The sequence below is a fragment of the Alligator sinensis genome, unplaced genomic scaffold, assembly GCF_000455745.1.
Source record: "Alligator sinensis unplaced genomic scaffold, ASM45574v1 scaffold883_1, whole genome shotgun sequence".
Taxonomy (NCBI): Eukaryota; Metazoa; Chordata; order Crocodylia; family Alligatoridae; genus Alligator; species Alligator sinensis.
The window spans coordinates 2,910,394-2,927,626 of record NW_005842009.1 but is presented as its reverse complement, the minus strand read 5'-3'; the positions used below and the strand labels follow the sequence as shown (position 1 = coordinate 2,927,626).

General features: G+C 43.1%; 1 protein-coding gene and 1 non-coding gene across 4 annotated transcripts in view; both read right to left on the bottom strand.

The window, feature by feature from the left end:
* Positions 1 to 3,285: 3,285 nt before the first annotated feature.
* The window catches only part of CWF19L1 (CWF19 like 1, cell cycle control (S. pombe)), a 21,185-nt gene continuing 7,237 nt past the window's right edge, over positions 3,286 to 17,233 (bottom strand). For 2 of the 3 annotated variants that reach the window (XM_025201949.1, XM_025201948.1), the window contains exons 2-9: positions 13,287 to 13,371; positions 11,384 to 11,524; positions 10,931 to 11,042; positions 8,524 to 8,603; positions 6,532 to 6,741; positions 5,630 to 5,749; positions 4,494 to 4,591; positions 3,286 to 3,734 (exon numbers count right to left, since the gene is read on the bottom strand). In XM_025201949.1, coding sequence (XP_025057734.1) covers positions 3,590 to 3,734; positions 4,494 to 4,591; positions 5,630 to 5,749; positions 6,532 to 6,741; positions 8,524 to 8,603; positions 10,931 to 11,042; positions 11,384 to 11,497 — 879 coding nt within the window. In that variant the 5' untranslated portion in view covers positions 11,498 to 11,524; positions 13,287 to 13,371 and the 3' untranslated portion in view covers positions 3,286 to 3,589. Of the gene's footprint in view, positions 3,735 to 4,493; positions 4,592 to 5,629; positions 5,750 to 6,531; positions 6,742 to 8,523; positions 8,604 to 10,930; positions 11,043 to 11,383; positions 11,525 to 13,286; positions 13,372 to 14,487; positions 14,607 to 17,233 lie in introns of all 3 variants that reach the window. The other variant, XM_006021888.3, reaches the window with a different exon arrangement.
* Positions 5,925 to 6,066, bottom strand: LOC112549969. The gene has a single exon (XR_003093630.1). It is a non-coding gene; the product is annotated as a small nucleolar RNA SNORA12 (small nucleolar RNA).

Here is a 17,233-nt window from a genome sequence, read left to right as displayed (position 1 = left end):
GCGCCCACGCCCACGGCGCCCCGCTCCATGCCGCCCCCAGCGCCGCAGCCCGACCCCGGCCACGGCCCCGACTCCGGCCCGCCGGAAGTCAGCGGCTCTCGCGAGAGCCGCCCCGGCCCTGAGCCGAACCCCGCCCCGCGCTTCTACGTCACAGAACCGCGCCCTCCCCCAGCGGCCCAGGGGGCGGGGCTGGCACCGGGCGGCCTCCAGCTATCCCAGCATGCACTGCGTTCAGCACAGCCAGCGGGGCGGGGGGGGGCCTCACCCAAAGGCCTTGGGGTGGGAGTTGATGCAGGCCCTGGAGCCCTCCTGCCCCGAGCACCTGGTGGTGGATCACCTCGCATCCTGCCAGCAACCAGCACTGGGGGTCAGGGGAGCAGCATCATGTCCCGACTTGGCCCATCCCCGCGCTGCCAGGGCCCATCCGCCCTGGCTTGGTTTAAGGCATGATGGAAACCAACCACAAACTTACCACCATTTTTGTGCCAAATTTGGATCTGTGGCTGAAGGACTAGACTCTTAAATCATCCCCGAGTCCCATCAGTGAGCCATGGGTGAACGGAGAGATTGTTCCTGCCACCTTAAACGGAGGGATCCTTGAACAGAGGGATCGTTCCTGCCACCGACAAACTGCCCTGCGTGACAATTAACCAGACATTTTACTTGCTCACCTCCCAAGGACAATATCAGAGCCCCCCTATTGCAACCAATCTCACGTGTCCCATGCAACCAGCCTGCCTCACTGCTGTGGCCCCTCCAAGCTGACAAGACCAGGCACAGCAACAACTCGGTCCCAGAGGAGGGAACTGATCTTGCAGTCTGGGGTCAGATCAACCTTCAACATGCACGCAGCTCCAGCCAGCAAGATAGTAGCGTGCGTCAGAGGACCACAAGGGAAATGGCAACTCGATTATGTGACCATGGGTGGACCCGGTGCTGGTCTCAGCGCAGAGATCCCAAGCAGCAGGTCACAAAGACGGGAGGAAAAACAAACGGTTGGGTGAATAAAGTCTCGTGCCGCCACTACGAGGCACCATCACACATCTTTGGTGTCAGCAACACAGCAAACCTGAGGGGCACCACAGCAGTTCACACTGAGGACTTGGCCATGACCAGTATCGAACAGACACAGCCCTCCCAGGCCAGCACATCCACCCTGGTAAGTCCCAGCCCTTTCTACTGCCGCTGGTGCTCCCCCAGGAAGTTGATATGGGCTCAGACAACTACAACCAGGAGGTTTCTGCATCCTACTATATTCAGCATCCTAGCCACCTATCCCCCTCAAGCAGTGATTCTCAACCAGGGTGTCAGGGCACCCTGAGGTGCCTTGAGATCCTTTCAAGGATGCTGTGAAATGTTAGCACTGTTAGGTGTGCAGATGTGATTTATGAGATAACTCCAGAGGTTTCAAGTAGGAATCCATAACATTAAAAGTATTCTGACTCATTGTGGTCTTTCTGAGTTCTTTGGAATAGAAAAAAAAACACCAAACACTCCATTTTTCCGTTGTCAGAAGCAAATGAAAACTTAGAACTGGCATTTTCTGATGTGCGTCTCAAGTCTATTAAGTGATGCTTCAAGACTAAAAAGGTTGAGAACCACTGCACTAGACAGACCAGGTACTCCAGAAGAACCAGCTCTCTACCTCCCTGTGCTAGTGTGAGGGGTGGGGAGTGGAGGCTGGGAGGTTAAAGTGGGGCCGGGGCAACAAACCCAACTAACCCCCCCAGCCCAGCACAGGGAATGCAGGGGGCTAGCAGGTTAAGCTGCAGGCCAAATCCAGCTGCCTTGAGTGGAAATGGTCCCCCTGCCAACACTTCCCAACTCCAGCCTCATTCCCAACCCCCTTACAGTGCTAGCCCAGCAGCACTCAGCCAATGATTTGCCCCCAACCCCTTGCCACCCAAGACAGACCAGGCTTATAAATGCCCCTCCAGCATCCCCCACCCCTGCATGAGCTGAAAAAGACTACATGAACCATTGCATTCAGATTACACTGTTTACTGGGGTCTGGTACTTCATTACAAACATATCAAGTGTTTTTGACAACAGACGAACTGAAGGATGTGCAGAATGGCAGGGTCTCTTGGTCCTTGGGTTCTGCACCACAGAGCTCCTCCCAGCACCATGCCCTGTGATGAGCTAAGGGAGGGGGGGGTGGAATGGGGAGAAGGGGAGCATGAGTCAGAGCAGCAGCACAAATGTGAAGGACATTGAAGCACAATCCCTCCTGCAATGATTTTACCATCCCCATCCAATTACCATTCTCCACCCACCCACTTAAAATGTCACCACCCACCACTTTGAACAACCAGTGGAGAGGCCCCATCTACAGTACACTTAAGTCATGACTTAGCTGATTAATCATGTCTTAAGTGGTCACCCAGCCACATGTTCAGTTACTGGCATGATTAAAAAAGAAAAGAAAAAAGCTAGGAAGTTATTCTACAAAATTTGTAGCAACTTTGCAGCTGCACCTATCATGCCATTACTTAAATGTGTAGCCAGGGGGCCCTGTGACTAAGAGCCCCGTCAGCTGAGCAAAGCTCCCAGCTGCAGGAAGCCATGTGTACCCCCATGTCTCAGAGCCCTGCCAGCTGAGGGGGCTCCTGGCTGCAAGCTTGCTTCTTGCCCATGCAGGGGGAGCCTGGGATTGGGTTCCCCCTGCGCCAGCAATAAGGCATGATGGGATCTTATCCATACCACAGTCACACCTCCTGCAAATGCACATGTAGCATGGCTGGACAGGTGATTGTGCATTAGATCCCACTGCACCCTTACCTGCACCAGAAGAGCAGCCCAGAAGGACCAGACGTTGTGCTTGCTGGCCATAGTCTGCCTGTTCTCTCAGGCCCCCTGCAGCAGAAGGGCAGCAGTATACCCAGCCACCTTGTGAGCCACTTTAGAAACAAGATACTAGTTTCAGTGGTGCGATTTCTTTGCTGTGAGACATGCTGCAGTACACCCTGAGCCACACCAACTGCATCATATGTTTCTACCCTCAGGGCAGTACAGGTCTGGGCCACTGCAGATGTCAGGTCTGCTTAGGCCACAGCAGCAATCTTGCCACCCCCCACCCGCTCCCTCCTGATAATGTCCTTTCCTGGACCATGTGCCCACCCATGACAACTGCTCCAAAATTTATCTGACTGTGGCAGGACCAGCCTTGCCCCAGCGCCACAGACAGGTCCCACGTTGTTTGTGTACCGTCAACACCACTCCAGGGCCTCAGCTGTATCCAGCACTGCTTGAAGCTTGCCTAGGAAACCAACCAACCAGACCACAGAGAGAAATAGAGTTTATTTCTTTGATTAAAAATCTCAGCAAAAAGTACAGCCTGCTCCAGCACCAGGGCTCTGGTCCTCCCGCTGTCAAATAGACTAAGAAGGGAAATCCTTTGCCCCATTATGCCTTGCAGTTGGACTGTTCACTTTTAACCTCAGTTCTGCACAAGAGTTGAGTCAGACCAGAGCGAAACTCAGCAACAAGTACAGTGTTAAAATGAATGACGGTGATGAACAGGAACAGGACAGCAGTGCTCTTGGCAAGACAGTCCTACCACTGAGTGCTTCCCACTGGAAAAGCAAAGTTACTGCAGCAAAGAAAAGTCAAAAGGTTCAAAGTCCTCTCGAAAGGCTTTGGACAATGCCTCCTCCTCTTCTCTGGTGGACTTGCACTGCCTCCAGTCTGCCCGATCTGGAATATTCAGGATAGCTTCACTAGCCAGGACTTCCCTGTAACCAAAACAATCAGCTGCAGAACTGTTGCAATCTTTGAAGTGCAAGCACATTGCTAGAAATAATAAGACTACAAAATCAAGTACTGTGGGGGCTATCTAAACACTCATGTTGAATTTAATAGAAAAACTGCCATTTAATTCACGGGGAACGCATCTGAATTGCATTTGAAAGGAAGCAATTCTTATTATTAATTTAGAAATAGGTCTATATAGAGGCATTACCTACTTCTTTGCTAAAAAGGACAATTTACTGGTAAAAAGTAAATGCAACTAAGACAATACTTTGTACAAACATGATTCTTAATCTCCACACTGAACTTTTCCAGTTCAAACATTTTAAAACGATTTGAATGTAGGGACAGAGATCAGAATATCAAGTAGCAGGTGCACAGAATTTTTGCAGAGGGCAAGAAAATGCAAGCCTCATTCTTTAAACGGAAGGTCTTCTGGTAGTAAGCACAAATATGGGAGTCAAGAGATGTGTATTCACTCTTTGCCATCATACTGCTCTATGATATTGGGTATGTTTGTAAATAAGGATAATACTTACCCCACTTTTGTGAGCAACTGAGATCTAAAACAAAGATTACGCTTAATAACTTACTGTAAATAAGACAAAGTAGCTGGTAATTCCGGGTTCTACGTATCCCCAGCTTCCTTCTCAATGGTTATTGGTTAAAAAAAAGTATGGGGAGCATATTCAATACATATGTTGTTATTTTACACAAAAGAATTAAGAAGGGAGAAAACAAACCTTCCAAACTGCAAGGGAAAATTTTTCTTAATACGATGAAAAAGCTTCTCCCCTGTATCCAGTTCAACATAAAAATATGGTGTTCCTGGCTGTGCAATCTAGAATAGGGAAAGGAAAGAAATTCTGAAACATTAATCCGCATTTAACAGACTGACAAAGCTTGGACTCTGAGAAAAATGTGAAAGATGCTTCTCTCACAGGAAATGACCAACAGCTACATAATTGGCAAGTAGCTGATCTTTAACCACATACCGTTTCAATAGTTCAACTATAATTCCATCCAAAGTACCTGGAAAAAAACTTGTATAAAGTATGTAATGAATATAGTAAAAAATGGCAGTAACTGACAGGAGAAGCTAGAAGAATCAATAGGCAGAAATAAAAACCACGAGATGATTCATCTTTCCAAAAGCCATTTTTTTATCCAGTTCCTATGAGAAACCTGCAGCATGCCTGCCCACACGTGTGCACGCACGTGCCACCCGCAATCACCGTCTTAGCTTTTAGCAATTTTTATTTGCGACAGATCTAACAAGTTAACATTTTATATCAGGTGAATGTTAACCCTAGCATGATAGCGTTTGCGATTTTTCCTAAGATTGCCCACCTGCCTCAATGTGCCTGTCATTATGGCAAGCAAAAACATTTTTGGACAAGGTCTTTACAGCATTTGTTAAACCTGAAATTCACCTCATTGATGGCTGAAGCCTCATTTCTGGCTTTCCCATGCCTCTAAGCTTTAATTTCTAGACACTCAGTAGAACAGCAATAATTATCCTGTAAAAAACATAAGGGAACTCCTAGCAAACTGTGTTTTGAGGGGAACTGCTGAGAGCACCTGTCTACAAGAACCTCAAGGGATCTGCCTCAAGTAAAAGGAAGAGAAAGTCACATGGGCAATGTTAATGGCTCCTTAAGACAGTCTGCCTACAGCCATTACTTTCAGAGCTACAGAATACCAGCATATTGCAATATGCTAAGTATCTGCTATTCCAGTTGAAGCCATGTGAAAAATCAAGCTTACAGTCCCTTTTACAATAGCTTAACTTTATCATGCAAAGCTACCTTTAGATGAATTACCAAAGCAGAAAAATGCTGAGGCAGAGAAAATGACCAATGAAAGTCTTATTTCTTACTTGCTTGATGTCCGAGTGCTCTGGGAGTTCTAATAATTCAATCTGTTGTTCCTGTGCTTGTACAATAAAGGACTCTTTAATATCTTCAGAAGCACAGCAGGTGAGTGATACAGGAATCACCTAGAGCACATAGATGCCATTTTCATAACAAGACAAGTAAACAAAACATACTACTGACTTAAAAAAGGCAATAAATCCATCATTGGGGTTTGAACACCCCTCAGTATTGCTCATCATCATGCAAAATAGGTGATCGCCTATCTCTACAGGCTTAAACTTATGAGACACATCTATTTTCTGTGGGAGGTAGAAGCATAACAGAAAACTGAAAGTCCTAGAACAGTTTTCAAGACAGTCCTCCTCCTCAATACTCTATGTGGTAGTTCGAGGCTGATCTGATACTGTAACTGATCCGCCACAGGAAGACTACCACAATGCATCCTTCAGTATCCAATGCAGCAGAAACTAATCGAGCATCACTATCTGAAGATGTTGGCAAAAAAATCTGTGTGTTACAGCAGGCACATGAGGCTCCCAGCCTGTTCAGTTACACAAACAGTAGCGGTACACATGCCAATGTAAAGCTAATAAAACTAAAAGAGAAAGAAAGCCTTATATGGAGTTCTTTTGGCTTTTATCAGTTGCCCATACACTGCCCCTCAAACTCAGATCTCTGCATCTGCCGTAATAGGAAACATTAAGTATGGTCAAGCCACTGCTTTCTAATAAATAACAATGCTACAAGTGCTTTACTTTTGGCCTGCTCTTATCTTTTGATAGGTGGACTTCTATCCACAACTTGGGATGCCATTGAAGGGGTGGAGGGAGAAAAAGAGGCAAGCTTTAAAAGGAACAGGTTACATATAAGCCTAAGCATACACTGTGTTAGGTTGTAACCTTACCTGCAATTGTAGGTGCTGACTTCTGTAATTTCTTTCAAACAACACATATCTTTTTCCTTTGCTTTGAAAAAACTTCTTTAGAGCAGATTTGTATTTCTCTACTTCTTCCACTACCTCTGAAGAAAGTTCAACTACAGACTGATAATGCCCAATAGGTAAAATAAGAACATGATCATTGGACAAACCACCTTTGGCAAGGGCAAGATAGCACTGAAACAAAACAGAGGGTCAGAAACACATGAGCAGCTTTTCACAGTAGAGTATTACCATGCTATGTTCATTTGCTCCTGAAGACAAAATACATTCAGAGAACCATGCTGTGGCTCAGAGCATGAAGATTCAAAAAAAACTCTATGCCCTACTTAAGAAACCATTTTGTAGCACTCTATCAATTATTAGCTGACTTAGAAAAGGATAAAGAGTTGAAAAAATACTGCAGATGAATGGGAAAGCTGTTATGCAGGCAGCACAACTGAATTAGGCTTCAGTGAAGTGACAACAAATAGGATTTCTGGATATGATGCAGCATGGAAAAGAGCGTCCTCTTGGACATTCATATTTGAATTTAAAGTAAACAATAAAAGAGTCTGATTGTACAAACACTAATATTCAGTTCAAGATTGGGTTATAATACAACTGAGTCAACTTTAGGCAAAATGGAAAAGCCAACTATTAGCACTAATTCAACTTAGTTAATGAATCAGGATTTGGGTGATCCTTTATCAAGAGATAAAGTGACTTAAAGAAAAAGATCAACACAGAGTATGAAGTAGAAGATTTATTCCTTGAATCCAGAGAATCAAAACAATTAATTACTTGAGCTGAATTTTTGCTGAAAATCAAAATATTTCCCTAATGAAACAGATTCTTAGCCAAGACCACCTTAGGCTGAGCCTATGCTAGAAAGGTTGTTAGTATAGCAATACAAGGAAGCCCTTCTATTGTACTCATAGCTTATATCATAAATCAGCAAAAAAATGATTTGTCAATCTAGCTTAACCTTATTTCATGCGGGGAACCAAGACATTTCTACACTGCAGACTTCTGTTAATACATCTGTACAGATGAAGTTATACTAGCAGAACTGAACTCTTACTGCCACTGCTTGTTTTGTTTCTGAGAGAACAATATTACTCTACTGCAGGGGCAGGCAACCTTGTCCGGCTGCAGGCCAGGACAACTCACGCCAGGTCAGAGGTGGGCAGGTGCAAGAGCACCTCAATGCCAAATGCTGCCGAAGCGCCACGTCCATGGCTGGATCCAATGGCTCTGTGTACTGGATTCATAGCCTGTGGGCCATACGCTGCAGGCCCGTTCTACTGATACAGAGCTAAGCTTCCCAAGGATAGGTAGAGTAGCATGAACAACACTTTGCTCCAATACAATTTTTGGATAGAAATACCACAAAAGCACTCATAATATGGATATGGCCTGAGGTATACTGTCAGTTGTATGCTTAGATATGCTCTCATACCTAGCTACACTAAGACTTCTGCTAGTGTTGAAGCATAATAACCACATATCACACCTACTGAACATTACTATGCATTGATAAAAGATCTACCACAGACCTGATTTTGCAGTGATCCTCCAAGCATAAACCAAGATAAAGCAATCCTGGATGAATAAATAGTAAACTAGTAAACCATCCTCCTGGGGTTCTCTTCACTTAGTTAGGGACATGGGTTTTTTAATTTTTTTTCTGAAGATGACATGGAACTCTAATCACAGAAGTGCAAGCTGATGCCACATGCTAATGGCATCCTTTGTTCAAGCAGGCTGTCAGTGCCTGTTGTGCCAAGAAGGAGAATGCAAGTTGTGAAAATATAATCAGGTTTCTGTGACCTTTTGCTGCCTAACATCCCTTTACTGCATAATTTAGGACATCAGACTGCAGTTTCAAGTCAGCTGTTACACAGCAAGATATGCTGTCACAAGCTTCAGTAGGGCACTGCATTTTTATGTAAAATGTGTGTTCCAGAAGGTACTTACATGTGTACCGATACTAACAACCAAGTGCTTCTCAACCTCAGGGCTGGCAAGGCAAAACCAGCAAGGACCCGTTGGCTGGGCTTTAAATGGGGAAAAAGAAAGAAACAAACAAACCCATAATTCTTAGTGTGAATAGTTCATTCTAAGCGCGAGTCACAGTGCAACACTCAACAGTTAAAATGCTTATATTAACATAAAAATACTCTTTTTGATTAGTAACTGGAAAGTGTACTACAGCTGCTGGCCAACATCCTGTCCATGTATGGAATGTAACATTGCTGCAGATGTCAAGGGACACAATTATGATAAGCATGGTATGATCACAAAAGAACTGCTGCTACTGTACAACTAGCCAGCAGCAGCATTTTTAAGCCAGCTGGGTGTGTGTCTTTAATAATAATGTGTCAGGAAGAATCCAGAAGAGAGTTCCAGCTGACAATAATCCCACATCTGGAAATATAACTATTACAGCACACAAGATATCAGAGAACGCACCAAATTCTTACGCAAACAGAAGAGGTTAGGTTATGTACTGCACAGAGGAGTGCAAGGTCTGAGGCCACAGGTACACTGGTGAACTCATACACCAGTTCAGGTGTATCATCAATAGTTTTAGGGTATAGGGAGATAGATGTAACACTTGATTTGATAACAAAGGATGCTGACATAAGTGGCTACAGTATAATAGCTATGTCTACAGGAGTCTAGCAATAAGAGCAGAGCAAAACCACAGCTCCTTTAACCCTGTTTCATTCAGGATCAAAATGAAGGTGCATTAGCTAACTACAGGATCATGAAGAGCTAACACTGTGTTCCTGAGTGGCAGCCTCCCCTCCCTTTTAAACTTAAACCCTTTTAAATTATTTATACAAATAAAGAAATTAGTTTCCTGCATGTAATTTAAAATGTAATCTTTTATAAGCATGTGAATTGCAAAATGTGAAAACCCACTTTGTTTCCATGTTAATGGCACCTTTTGAAACGTAAATAAAACAGCTTCTCTCTTTTTTTTTTTTTTTTGCAATTCTGAAACTTGTGAGCATCTCTAATTTAAAACCAATTAAATGAATAGATTAGGGCTCTGAATAGGGCTGAAACACCCTATTCTGCTTCTTAGGTCTTGCCTCTTAGGAGTGGACAACTGCACTTTGGGGAAACGGGCAGAACCAAGATAGCTTTCCCTCTGAAGTCCCCACTGGCTCCTTTAGATCAGGGGTGGGCAAAATGGCAAATCTGGCCAGCAGCTGGATTTCATTTCCCAGTAGCCCCTGCCTGCGTGGCTGGGACCAGTTTCCATGGAGACTGGCCCCAGCAGCATAGGCAGGGCGCAGAGTTGCTCCAGAGTCCAGCTGGGATCTTGCGGCAGTGACAGCATGATCCAGAGCCAGGGCAAAGCCGCAACCTTCTGCCTGCATGCCCCTGCCCAGAGCGTGCAGGCTGCAGATTGTGGCTCTGGCCTGGCTCCGGATCACACTGTCACCAATGCAAGATCCCAGCCAGGCTCCAGAGCAGCTCCGCGCCCTGCCACACACCCTGCCAGTGTGGGTGGTGCTATGGGAGGGCTACAGCCACCCCAAAATTCCCTGTAACCCCCCCTCTCAGCGGTGCTGCTGCCACTGCCTGTCCTGCACAGGTGGCAGCAGCTGACCCCACCCCACTTCCACCCACAGCACAGCCCCCCCAGCAAGAGGCTGGCACTGCTGCTGCCTGCCAGCACTGCTGGGGCCAGTCTCCATGGAAACCCTGGCCCTGTGCTACCACAGCATGGCTGTTGCTGGAGCCTCCATGGAAATTGGACCCAGACACGTGGGTATGGGGCTGCTGGGAAATTGAGTCTACTGCCAGCTGGATCCAGCCCAGACTTTGCCTCAGACACTAAAATTTAAACACGAGTTTCTCACTTATGACACATACTTTTTCCTTCAAATCAGCCAGCCCCCCTTGCTAATTGGGGTATTTGTGTTAATCAAGGAAGCTAATTTTCTGCCTGGGATAGTAGCACCCTGCTTTGATTCCTGCTCCACAATGCAGCAACTGTTACCATTCAGACAGCAAGGGAAGGGGATCAAAGTGGCACACAGGGAAGATGCATTGTGGAACACCTGCCAAAAAGGCTGGCCCTCACTGCCATAAGATGCAATTATTTTGTTTTAAGCACTATGGTTCTGTCATCACTGATCACTTTTCTGTCGCTCGCATCACTACTGTTTGTATCTTGTATTTAAAGCATAAAACTTTGTGGGGCAAGGGACCAGTCTTTCCCTTATGCTTGCACAGGACCTACCTGCAATGGCTCTCTCCTTCCAGTTGAGTGCTCAGTTACCACCACCACCCCATATTTTGCTCTCAATTTTTCTAACAATAGCTTCAAGGGAGCTCCTAAAAAGCATAAAGGTTCTATACTCACGAGGTTTCCTAGCCTGTTTGGGCTGGAAATGTCTTCCCTCCTTCCCATCTGAGGGCCGCTTCCTTCCTTGCTGTTTGCTCAAATCAAAGAAAAACTGACAAGCTGGTTCTTCCTGTTAAGAAAAATAAAACCAAAGCTGATCATCTCTAAGATTATCTATAAATCAGAGACTTAGAAAAGGTGTTCATTCATTTGCTGAGTAAATATGTTGAAGACTAAATGCTTTGACTTTCTCTAGTCAATGAAGCCTCTGTCCACCTAGTTACCACAAGTTCTGCTAATGAAGGGGGTTTTGAAATGTTTTCTATAACAGCTATTCCTTCCCTGCTTCCTCTTTGTTTTATGGATTATTCAGATGCTATTTTGCATTTCCTGCCTGGTGCTAGTTCTAGGCCTTTTTTTTCCTAAAGGCAAAAAGCAGATCATGTATACAAAAGGTAGAACATACAGTACCTCTGCACCTAGGAGCAAGTTTGCCTTCTGTGCCTCTTTCCTAGATTTTCGATATGGGTTTTCAGTGACATCCTGTGGTTGTTTCACTAATTCTGCAGAGTCCATTGAGTTCATTGGGAGAATGCTAAATGCATAGAGATACTGGGAAAAAAATAAAACCAGCTTAAAGGAACTGAGATTCAGCCAAGCCAAAAGGTTTTGTAAAGTCAGCTCCGAAAATAAAATGCTGGCCTCACAATGTGTGGTCTGCTATGCAAACAAAAATGTAATGAAGACAGAAAATATTAAATCAGGCCAGAAGAGGACATGTATTAGAAGGCAAATGAAACAGGTCACTTGTGCCAGAAAACAAAGAACCAATAGCCAACTCTACATGCTTAAGTGGCTTGTTCATTTTACATTATCATTATTTTTTAAGAACCTTTCTGAACAGCAGCAGTGTTCAGACTTCCTACTACGAAAAGCAGTGGCCAAAACATGTAAAAGAATATAGAAAAAAAAATGATGAGTTTTCCCTATTTTGATATTTGTTGCTTGCTTATTTCTCCCACTTATGATTTTTCCTGCCCCAGATCCTTCCTCCAGAAAACCAGATGCTCTTTCAGCAGCAGTCTGCTCCCTGCTGAAAATTTTAGCTTGCTCTTCTATGCAAGTACATATAAAGTATCAACCAGTCTTCAGTTCTGCTTTTTATGTAGAAAAGTGAGGCTAAGTCAGCCGTTGCTGCAGCTTTATGCTCTGAGGCCGTTTAAAACCACCCCGACAATTTTCCTTAAAAACCTACCAACTGCCCCTCTTCACTTTTGCCTCCACAAGGCACTTTGTTAACATTATACATGGGAGTTAGAAAAATTACAGTATGATTTTTCACTACTTGGGTCACCCCAGCCCAGAAGCTTCTTCTAGACATTTGCCCATATGCATATCAGCTGGGTTGGCAGAACGTATCCAGCTTTGCACAGTGTACATGTCTGTCTGTCTAATGCTACAGCGCATGCTTCTGACTTTCCTGGGTGAGGAAACCACCAAGAAGTGCCGAATGCTGCTCATAGCCCTAGCAGCCAAATGGAAATGTATCCACAACCGCAGTAGAGTAAAAAAATGTATAGGTGAACGGTGGGGGTTAAAACAGCCCTTCAGTAACTTAAAGGGATCTGCTCCCAAGACAAGACAATGACTAATCTTTTTTTCTTAAAAAACAAACAAACCAACCCTTCTTTCCATTTCCAACTGAAGGGATGTTTGAGCTTGTTCTCCACATGCATTTGCAAGATACACTACTGTCTCAATCATAAAAGTCTGCAGTGCTATTCAAACACCTACCGTGGAATTTTCAGATGGGCTCAGCACTGATCTAACTTTGCCTCTAATGAAGTCAATGCTGAAACTCCCCAAAACTGAGCACTTCCAAAAATCCCATCCCTAGGCTTTAACCACACGTCTGAGTTAACAGAATATCTATTTTCTCTCTCTCTCCTCCACCCTGCCCTGAACATTTTCAGTTAATTGTAAAAGCTTCCATAATTCTTTAGAGCCTAAAGGAGGTATGCCACAGGAGAGTAGAGCCATTTTGAAGAAGGCAGAAGAAAGACAGCAAGGCAGTGGAAAGTGGTTATAAGTTTAATTTCCTACGCAGCTAAAAATTACTTTAACTAGGAGAAGAATGGATGTGTTTCTATATTTTATTTTTAACCCTCGCCTCAAACTCAAAGGATTTATTACTTGGGTGAGGAGGAGGTTCTAACTTTGCTCCAATGCAACTTGGAATGTAACTAATATCTGGCAAGACCTACCAACCAGCAACCCTGGCTCTATTCAATCAGTAAATTATGCATCCAAAGATGTGCTCAATACCACCATGTCTGCATTTAATAGAAGAATAGAATTCAGCATTTGTCATTACCTTCTTCTTGTCTGCATTGCCAACATTGGCAAGAGCTATAAATCTGCTCACATGCTGCGCAGTCTCCTGCAGGACGACATGGTTTCTGTGGGAAATCAGATATTTTAAATGCATTTTTGACAACATTCAGAACAAGAACAATTCTTAGCACAAACTAATGTTTGGCTGATCAGTGGAAGTAGTCAGTAGGGAGGAAGATATACAGCATGTTGTAACTGTAGTAGGATTTCCTTCAAACCAAGTTGCCCAAGCAAGGCACAATCTGGGTATTCAAGTCTCAGTTCTACATGGTTTGCAGCTCTCTGGCTCAGATCTAGAACACTTAAGCCTATGCTTAATTGTTAGCAAGTCCTTCCACTGAAGTCGGCAATAAAACTCACCCGCTCACGTTAAGCATATACTTAGGTCCTCTGTTGAACCGAGACCAAAGTTTTCACTGCCATGCCAAATTTAGTCCGTTGTGTAGGACTTCTGATGGCAGTAGCTAGTGAGACCAGCTAAACTGACAACAGCTAGTTTAAGTGCAGGGGTGAGAGGATATTTCATATTTTAGGCCCTTGGCAGACATTACACTTAAGATAGGTTTATATTAACTAGTTAATCACATGTGGGGTCAACACAAGAGTCTTAGACTTTAGCCCTATTTTTACTTGAAAGATCTTATCACACTACACAAAAATGGCCTCAAATATTATTTAATCATTTAATTCAAACTACTAAAATAATTATGCCATTACTTACGGTTGTGACATTAAAATTCTGTTAACACTAAAAACTGTATTGGCCACTGTCAATAGCAGTCTGAAACGCATGCCCTTGAACTGAGGCTGCAAATAGTTCAACTGCTAACATAGCTGGAACCAAGTCGTTCTCAGCACTTGAGTGCCTCACGATTTGTGTAATAGTGATAAAAGGAGTTCTGTTAAGTCCATACCAGCAGTTACAAGATTTTTCACCCCCAGTTCACTGTTGACAGCTGCTATCAGCAGTAGCTCTGTTTCCCGATAAGAGTTGGTTGGAAGCAGATTATGGTCATAGTCTCCAAGATGCAGCATGGGGTAATCATTCTAACCAGTTAAATATTTTTAAAGTACTGAATTACAATGTGACCGTAGCAAATAATTTTAGAGTTTCTTCCCATACCTACTAGAAAGCTAGCTTCTATTATGAAATAACAGTGGTTTCACAAGTTCCGACATACCTATAAGGAAGTCTTTCATAATAGGTCTTCTCCAATGCAGCAAAGTGATACCTTGGCTTCAGACTTGTGGCTAGATTAGATACTAACACAGAGCCACATCTCTTAGTATCTATTTCTCCCTACAAAATGCAAATAAAGTTTTATTCTAAAATCTTGTGGGTTTGCAACGCAAAGAAAAGTGGTTCAGCATGGAATTGTGTCCTGTGCATGTTAGAGCCTGCCTAGATAGCCACTGTCGAGTAGCTGAAAAATGCCTACATAATAATGGCATCTTTTTCCTAATCAAGGGTTCAAACCTACTCCCACTGAAATTAACACCTGGTGACTGAGCACCACATCTGTTCCTTGCATATATTCAGAGATGTAACAGCAAAAATGAGTTTCTGCTTTTCATGTCTTCCAGTTCTGTGAAGCCAAACACAGCTGTGGAAGTCAGCCAGAGTCTGCTTCTCCTCGGGTATTACCATGACTTCTAAAAAGAGTTTTAACTACACGTCCTAAACTCCCCAGACACTGTTCTACCACTGTACTGCACACTTAAGTGGACAAAGCACATACTTAGGGTGTGGACATATGTAACATTTGAAATGCTCCAAATGCAGCTGCACTTGAAGCACTTCAGCCATAGACAGATATATAAGCCCCTGCCATGCCACTGACTGGAGTGCTTAAAAAAACCCAATCACTATGGCTACATGCAGCAGCATGCTTTCCAGGCAGGATGTGCAACAGGAGGCTGCTGTGACCTGCAGCTCTGCTCCCCCTCCCTCCTGCCACTGCAGGGAGTTGTTTCCTCCACAGCTACTTATGGAGTACTTCTATCATTTTCAGAGCACTTTAAAGTGCTATGTATATCTGCTCATTTGCATTTGAAACACTTTAAAAGGCATCTGAGGTGCTTCAAATGTTGCGTGTGTCCACTCCCCTTTATAAAAACTACAGGGTTGCAGATAGGGAACTGGATATAAATAGAGTCTTCATTACAGGGACTTCAAACCAGAAAAAGAGGCTTGTGTTTAGATTACTCTGTGTTTTATACTATTAACAGTAAGCAGGAGGGGAAGGGAGGAAAAAGAGTCCAAATAAAGTATTTTAAGCTTTAAATGAAAAAAATTAGTCGGAATTCACAAAACCCATGATGCCATTTTACAGTCACTTCTGTAAGCAGATGTTACATGTGCTCCAAATGTTAGTAGTCATCTGCTTTCTTAGTTACCAGGATTATGGAACCACAAAACAGGGTACAGACTTTTGACAAGGCAAGTCTAGGAGCTGTGATTTGGGGATGCATATGTGGGTAAAGCAAAAGTTTTTGGAGTGTCCTGGGAAAATATGGCCCTCTCTCTACCTGTTCCTGAAAGGAAAAAAAAAAAAGGGAAAAAATGATGCAAAGTGTTTTCCTTTAGTGAAAGCTCTTCTTTCATCTCTCTAATTCATCTGCTTTAAACTAAGAAATGTTATACAGCATGACAAAAGAAAGATGGGGACAGGAGGTAGAGAAACAGTAAACACTGCTTTTGCTAAGCTAATCATCTGCAGTAAATGAACAAGGAATAAAAACTGAAAGGGGAACAAACAAGCATTTGCTACAGGCCCTCAGCACAGAAGGAAAGAAAGGACTTCACGTTCCTGAGGTGCTCAAAATGTTGTATGCCTGGATATGTTGCAATGCACACAGCTAAACAAACATTGTCCCTTCTGTAACTGGAGAAATGTCATGTTCCAGAAAGCAAAGAACTCAAGCTAAGAGAAGCTATCCTTATGTACAGGCAGGAAAGAGAAGAGAACACAAAATTGGTAACCATGACATATCAGCATTCAGCATGGCAAGGAACAGAGGAGCAAAAAGTCAGAAAACATCTATATTGAATGGATCCCTCTTTCATTGGAATCCTTTAGACCTAGCCCAGCTCAGACATCTACAAAAAGTAATCCAGTCAGGATGAGTGTAATTTAAATAATATATCATCTTTATTTTACCATGCTACACTCTAGCCCTTCTTGAGCTTCTCTACATAATTTTTATTTTTATTTTTGGAATAATACTACCATATCCATAACGTATTTTGGGGAATCAATAAAACTAAGAACCCAACTAATTTATGTCATCAAGTGTTCAAGGTATGGAAATACACCCAGATAAACAAACTCTATCCTGCAATGATATCATGATAAACTATTATGATTTACACCCAATACTGTTTGAAATCCCAGAGTAAACAGGTTTTAGACACTTTAATGTTTTAATTTTGATTGTACAATGCAACTTTATAACAAAGTTAAATTTGCTTGGATGTCTTACCTACACAATTCCTATTAATATGATTGGCTTATGATATAATTCTAAAGCTCAATTTTCTGGGTTTATAGCATCTAGTTTTGGAATACTTACAATACCCCTATGATGCACTTTAATAACATCCCTATAGTGATTTTTATCCTAAGATTATCTACAACTTACTCAATTTTAATTCCATATTAATTCAATGTGTGTGTCAAAGTCACCATGGATTTTTAAAAATTAAATCTAGTATTAGAATTGTTAATAAAAAAGAGCCAGAGAGAATATTACCACGTGATGTCTAATACTTTGAAGATGTATGGTATCAACCTTATTTTTTATGTTAATATTTAGGGGCAAATTTACCAACATGCACGTTATTTTGTCAGGTACTCTCCAGTATCAATGTATTTATCACCATGGAGCTATAAGTGAATCCTTTAATTTCTAGCCACTTCTTATCTT